The sequence below is a fragment of the Hylaeus volcanicus genome, chromosome 6, assembly GCF_026283585.1.
Source record: "Hylaeus volcanicus isolate JK05 chromosome 6, UHH_iyHylVolc1.0_haploid, whole genome shotgun sequence".
Taxonomy (NCBI): domain Eukaryota; kingdom Metazoa; phylum Arthropoda; class Insecta; order Hymenoptera; family Colletidae; genus Hylaeus; species Hylaeus volcanicus.
This window is the reverse complement of record NC_071981.1, coordinates 4,489,180-4,496,392: the sequence shown is the minus strand read 5'-3', so window position 1 is coordinate 4,496,392 and position 7,213 is coordinate 4,489,180. Positions and strand designations below refer to the sequence as shown.

At 46.4% G+C, this 7,213-nt stretch overlaps 2 protein-coding genes across 2 annotated transcripts in view; one reads left to right on the top strand and one right to left on the bottom strand.

Annotated features, from left to right (window-relative positions):
* LOC128879118 (cAMP-specific 3',5'-cyclic phosphodiesterase) overlaps positions 1–7,213 on the bottom strand; it is a 169,632-nt gene that overhangs the window by 153,897 nt on the left and 8,522 nt on the right. The window lies entirely within an intron of this gene.
* LOC128877904 (uro-adherence factor A-like) overlaps positions 3,182–7,213 on the top strand; it is a 6,095-nt gene continuing 2,063 nt past the window's right edge. Inside the window, exons 1-4 of the mRNA XM_054125546.1 lie at positions 3,182–4,076; positions 4,422–5,725; positions 5,826–5,897; positions 6,229–7,209. Of these exons, the coding sequence (XP_053981521.1) occupies positions 3,182–4,076; positions 4,422–5,725; positions 5,826–5,897; positions 6,229–7,209 (3,252 nt within the window). The remainder of the gene's footprint in view (positions 4,077–4,421; positions 5,726–5,825; positions 5,898–6,228; positions 7,210–7,213) is intronic.

The window sequence follows — 7,213 nt, the reverse complement described above, 5'->3', positions numbered from 1 at the left end:
ATTCCAATTTCTCGTCGATGAAACGAATAGATGATAGTTTGAAGTAATATCGAATATACTCGCAGGGCATCGAGGAAACGGAAATTCGACCAAGACTCGAGAGTAACTTGCAGAGAAGAGAGAAGGAAAGACACAGGACCGAAATATAATTATCCGTGTAACTTAGTTGGCGAAAGCTTCGTCCCTCCATCGAGTGAACTTACTTAATTACAAATTGAAAACTTTCTCCCTCTTTGGAGGCTGAATAGAACCAATTAACGCGATATCCAAGTTTTCGCGCAATTATAAAATCGATTCCAATTAAACGAATTCCATTCTTCGATCGCAAACACCGTGTATCTCGGTAGTAATAAAGGTTTGAAAATTGAAGCGTCGCAAATGCTTCGTTTGGATTTTATCCATCCTTATGTTGATGTTTATATCGTAGGAAATGGTAGCGTTGATCGTCAACGTTCTTATATCGAACGGTTATCCGCAACGAATGTATTCGTATCCCCGTTGGTCGTTTTAAAAACAAGCTCACTTTCCGTTGGTAGACTGTCGACTCTGATGCAAACCCGAGATTTAATTATTCAAATGAGTCCATCCGAGCCACATTAAACCTCAACGCGGAAGGTGTCGGAGTTTTCAAACTTTTTAACGAGTTTTCTCGCCGAGAGCCCGGTGCGCAATTTTTAATAATGCACCGGACGATCGTGGTAACATTTTACCGTCGTCTTCATTTCCGGCTCAGGTCCAGATGCGGAGCTCTCTCTCTCTCTCTCTCTCTCGCGCGCGCGCGCGCACGCGAGACTTCCCCGCTCAGTACTCGTAAGATGGTGAATCGATTAGATCGATGGCAATCGACGTAATCGATTCTGTCTAAAATAGGCTAGATAATTTCGTTTCAATGCGTGCACCGGTACTCGTGCCCGAATAAACCGAAGAGGTCTACGTTACGATCGATCGGCTCGTTGGCAGGAAATTAGCGAAATTATTTTCCAGCTGGATTCCTAGCGACGTTCCGACGATAGGGAAACATTCTATCTGGATGCTTCCGGTAGTTTCGTCAGCGGTATTCCAGGTTCCGTCAGCCCGTGAACTTTCGGCTCCTGGCTCGGGTCAAACGCGGGGTAAACTCGGTACACCGATACTATTGATTTTGCGACGGGTGCAGAAAGAAGGGCGGCAGAGAAAGTGGAGGGTGAGCGAGGTCAACCTCCTTTTAAGGCGGGCTCGCATTAAACGGGGGTTTTCCGGGCTTATAGCGCTTAATCCCTCAACGACATTTCTGCGCGAGAAACAAAAAGTTGATGTTTAACTGTAGAATTTCACCGGTCGGCCATGCTTTGGTTCTACAACGTCCTTTCGATTCGATCAACCGGTCGGCATCAGTCGGTATTCTCTGCGCACCTGAACTTGGTAAATTGCTTTGTACATCAGGATTGAAATTAATACCTAAACGATCGATACGCGAATCACGGAAAGAAGAACTTTTCCTGTAAAAATGTTGGGCCCAACGTTGAATAGGTAAAAGAATTGCGTAATCGAGCTCTTTCTTGTTGCACGTCGGCGTCGTTCGTACGTTACATTTCTTCTCATTAAACACGCGTTTCCAGCGTCAATCAATGAAACACGTCGAATTTCCATCCACGGAATAACGATTTATCTGGATGCTGCCCGCGAACGTCAGCCGCGATCGTTTCATAATAAGAAACGTGACAGGGAAGCGCGTGTCAAGGCAACGTCGCGTGATTGCATTTCCCCTGTGCAAACTAAATTACGTTTACCCGCGATGCATACAGGTGCAGGCTTACTTTACGCGTTTTCTATGGAGGCGGCTCGATTTCAGACTATCTTCGCGATAAATGCCACGCGCTAGATTACGCCAGGAAAATGCCACTCGTTTATCCGATCCTGTACGAGGTTGGAAAGCAAACGTTAAAATTGGCTGCGACGGCTATTTTGTAACTACGTGTGTAGTAGACGGGCGCGGGTTCCTAGTCGGGTAAATCGCGCGGTAGGATCACGAAGCGAGACACCACCCGGTAATCAATCTCTTCTTTATCGAGTTCAAGCTTCGCTCCGGTAACGAAAACTGCAATTTTTTAACCTTACTACCTCGCCGAATACGATACATAGACGATACATAGAGAGCTTTCAGCGTTGTTAATTCGAGCGTCGACGTCGGTGTTACCTACATCGATTATCGATTCGGGTGTTTCTTTCACCGATCGTTCGCGTTCGCATTCGGTGGATCCTCGGACGCGCGAGTTACTCAAACTTCTTTCGTCTTAATCACAGGCTGTTATCGTTACACGTTATCTAACCAGCGTAAAACTGAACAACGCCGACGCGTTCCTCGATATATCTGATTGGGAGTGAAGCACGATACCATTCGAATCATGGATATTTCACGTGTCATTTACAACGGCCACGAAAGACCTTTTTCAAGGTGCACTTAATGAAAACGTTCCGGGAGAACTAGTCCGCGATTGCACCTTCTCGCTGCCTCGCATTTTCTTTTCCCGAGTCTTGCGAAATTGCATGCGAACGATAATTAAACGATGCCGTTTACGGGAACGGGAATCCCGATGGAATTTTTCAGACGAGCTTTTATCACCGTGAAACGATCCAACTCATTCTTGTTTCAACGATAATAAATAGAAACATAGCAACGCCGAGATCTTGCCGTATCAACTGGAAGTATCTACTTGCCAGACAAACAAAGTCTTAAACGGTGCCAAACTCCGCGTCGGCGTCGCAACTGAATATGGAATAATCGATTGTCGCGTATCGAAGTTTCGCCAGGATCGCGCGGTGGCGTTCAAGTAGAATCACAAAATTGATGGAGTAAAAGGGATTCAATCGTGTTTTTCAATAAATTCACCGTACCGAGTAACGGAAGTGTAATAAAAAGTATCAACCGTAATTAGAGAAGGTTGAAAAATCAAGTTGCGTTTCCCGTAGAGATGTATTTAATTCGAGCGACCAGGATAACCAAACTTAATCACGGTTCGGAGTGTAATTTCTGATTCGAAATATGTAACGCATTCTCGCGCATAGTCAGCCAGAGGTGAGAATCTCTTTAAAACCAAACCAACGAATGTTTCGAATCGGTTGACCTACTTTTTAGGAATTAATTTTTCAGCAGGCAATATCAGGTAATTTTGCGAATCGCCTGAGAAAATCAGAAAAGATCATGGCGGATGACGAGAAGAAGGAAGAGAAGGAGGAGATGGAGGAGGAGGAGTCAGCCAAAGGCGACGAATCCGATTATTTAATTCCGGGAATACCCGACGAATCCTTGGGTTCCTTGAACACGATCCAGTCGCCTATCGCGTCCAAGGCTTCCAAGATCGAGTCTTATATTTCAGGAGTAAAAGAAAATCTGTCTACGAGAGGATCGAGCGGGAGAGAATCGTTGCGAGGAAGTCAGGCCAGAGATCGGAGCTCTGAAAATGGTAAGGTGCGCCAAGAAGCTTTGGAGGAGTCATCCAAGAGCGAAGAGGATATCGGTAAGACCGAACAAATACCGTTGAACGGTAAAAAGAGCTCGCTGGATAAATTGGAACAAGTTCGGGAGCCTAGAATCGGGAGACTGCAACGTCAATGTCAGCGTCGTTTCCGCGAGATAATCGGCAAACGCGAGATGAAGAACGAAGAGCTGGAGAAGCAGCAAGGCAACCTGAAACAGCGACTCAACATACTGGAATGTTCGATGCCCGCGGTGATGGTGTGGAATATCTGGCGAATGACGCAGGGCGGCTCCGTTCCGAACCTTGGTCGAGTCCTCGAGAAACAGTTCCAGGGAGCCGCTTCGGGAGAGGTGTACTGTCCGAGCAGCCCCAGTCGTCACTTTGATTGCAGGGTCAGAGAGGTCGAGGCTGAGAGGAAACAGGCGCAGAAAAGGCTGGAAGAGGCGCGAACGCTTTGGCTCGAGAAGATGGCCACTCTGGAGGACCGAGAGAAAATGCTGGAGGAGGCCAGGAAACTCGAAAAGGAGCAAAAGGAGAGGATCGAACAACTTGCCGTCGAGGCTCGGAAGCTAAGGGAAGCCAAAAGCGCCGTGGAAGACGAGGGATCCTGCCAAGCTGGTAACCTTCCACCTTCGACTCGATCTTTTTACAAGTCTACAACACTCTATTAGCCTCCGCAACGATGCTGTCTGTAGTCTATGCTAGGAGTCGCGAGTCCTCTAATTCTCGTACCGTGTATCGCGTTTTACAATGACAAGTTATTTTTACGAACGGAAATCAGAGTACCTAACCCAAAGGACTCGCGAGTCCTAATTTGAGCGGCAACGCTCTACCGACTTCTACCTATAATATCATATGTATATACACGCAGTTTACTGATTCGTTGCCCTCCAACACTCCCCCAACTTCCATCGAGCGTTCTCCGTAAACAAAAACCACTAATCGGTAGTGTTATCCGTGTAGGAGAATGCGGGGTCATCGAATGTAAGAAAAAATGGTTAGATAAAGTACCAAGCAACGCTTCCATAAAATCGAGCGACATCGAGTGCTTGGAGAAGCTGCAGGAACTAGCGGAGGCCGAGTTGAATATGAAAAGGCAGATCGCCGACTTGGAGCGTCGAGAGGAGGACTACATGAGAACACTCCAGCAAGCGGACGAGCTCTGGTCGAAGCTCGAGGGTGACGCGGCCAGCACGTTGAGCGGTTTGCAGGAGCAATTGGACACAAAGACGGCTGCGAATCAAGAAATGGCTGATCGTATTTGCCAGCTGGAAGACGAGCTCGAAAAGCTCAGGACGCGAATGGCCTCGTGCAGATCCGAACTAGAAAAGTTCCTAAGTATCGGAAAGATCGAGACTCTGATTGGCAGGGATGACGACTTTGCGGACGTTACGGATGGGACAACCTCGTTTGGAATCGTAACTAAGCACGAAACGATCGGTAGAGACGACGACTTTGCGGACGTCGATGAAAAGGACGTCTCGATCATGAGAGAAATGGCAGAGAAGGACACGCTGGCTCGACCGGATATGCACGAAGCTGGCCTGGCCATTCATCCGGACGACTTGATTCGTGAGAACCAAAGACTGATGGAAGCCGCGGATTACCTGGCTCGATTGGGTTCCCTTTCAGCGTTGGACGCCGACGATGATTACATCTGTCCTCCGGACTTTGACTGCAACGACCTACAGCTCACGGAAACTGGTTTAACCGAGGAGGAGTTGATCGCTTTTAAGGAAAACCGTGTCACGGCGAAGGAGCTGCTCGAGAAAGACACTGCCAGAAGAAAAGAAGCCGAAACGACGCCGACGCCGACGCCAACGCCTACGGAACGAGCGGAACAGAGAGGATACGGAACGGCACCAGAGGCTATAGGAGCACAGGATCGAGTGTCGTCTATACGAGAACAAGACGTTGACGTTGACGTTGACGTTGACGTTGACATTGGCATTGACGTTGACGTTGACGTTGGCGTTGGCGTTGTGGAGACTACAGGAACAAAAGTTGAAGCTTCGATGGAACGAAAAGTCGCGGAGGAATTCGAGACGGAAAGTCGCTACGAAAGGATGCCTCCCAAAGATGATTCTAAAGACGAAACGATAGGAGAAGATATCGTCGAGGCTGATGCCGCGTTAAGTTTTGCCGATAGGGTAGACGGACTCGTCGAACAGACCGATCGTTTTTGGGACCATGACAAAATTCTCGTCTCGAAGAATGACATGTTAACATGGCAGAACAATGTCTTTGTAATCCGTCAAACGATTACTGTACGCATCGTATCGCAATATTTAATAGTTTTCTCCTAGTAGAGGAGAATAGCTTTCTAAATGAAAACCAACCAAGTTTCTGAATTATTCTCGTGTTTAGAAATGTCCAGAGTGTCGTATAGCGACGAAGGATGCCGATAATTTGGCCGAGATGCTGGCGCGATATATTGGCGTGAGTATAATACCTATACTTATCGTTCCAAGAGATACATGCGCGTAAAACCGTGCAATTTAGACCATAACTGGTAAATAGAATTTAATAAATAATGTGCGTAGATGTCTGTTCCGTGTAATATACAGTATTATATTGTACTATATAATCTATATATATGTATGTAAAGACTATCCTTCTACTTCGACTTTACAAGTTAGTATCTCTCTATTGGTGTAATCGATATTTAATTTAATTTAACCTTGTAGTGCTACTACGTACAACTATTGTGCGAGTAAGGTAAGCGTACTCGAATATCCGCGATAAAACTTCAACTACCGTTCGCTTTTAGACGGAAGCGAAGGAAGCAGCGAAGGAGGTTGCATCCATAGAAAAAGAGGTAAAAGTCGAAGAGGAAATGGCTCGAGAAGAACCCGCAGAAATTGAAGCAAAAGTCGCGCCAGAGGATGAGACGGTGACAGAAATTGAGGAAGTCGAGGTAAAAGTAGCAACGGTGGTGGTGGGGGAGGAGGAGGAGGAGGTGACTGTAACAGCAGAACAAGATGCCGAGTTAGTACCCGCGATCCAAGTTACGGATGAAAAAAGAGAAGAAATCGAAACACCGATAATACCAGACATTGATGTAAAATCGCCTGCTGAGACGAAAATTGACGAGTATCCGCCAGAGTCGGCCACGACACCGTCAGCAAAAGTCGTAAGCGAGCCAGCCGATCGCGTCGCCGTACCCAAAGTTCCGGATAGATTCGACCGAACAGAATCTCCGTTACGATTAGACGAAGAGCAACAGGAAGAGAAAGAAACGCCAACGGAAAAACTTGAAGCGGAAATTGTTGCTGATACGCATCGACCATTAGTACCAGACGAACTAGAACTAACCGAAGCTAAACAAGTAGAAATAATACCAAAAGAGCAAGAGGTACGAGTAGAGAGGTCAGCGATGAAAGAAGACGGGGCAAAAGTACTACCGCCGAAGGAAGAGAAAGAAGAAGACCAGATAGATGTAGCGTCGATAGAATTAGAAAAGGAAAAAGACGCGCCTTCCGAGAAAGAAGAAGAGACAGAAGCGGATATAAAAACAAAGGATCAAGTATCGGTACCCGAAGTAGAGGAATTGAAAGTTGGAGTCAAGGAGATGCCAAAAAAAGAAGAAATACCAGAAAAAGAAAAAGTAAAAGATGATGTTGGCGTAATCCCAGAAGAAGAAATATCAGAAGGAAAGCAAGTACAAGTTGAAGTTAAGATAATACCAGAAGCAGAAATACCGGAAGAAGAGAAAGTAAAAGTTGAAGTCGAGCTAATACCAGAAGCAGAAGTAC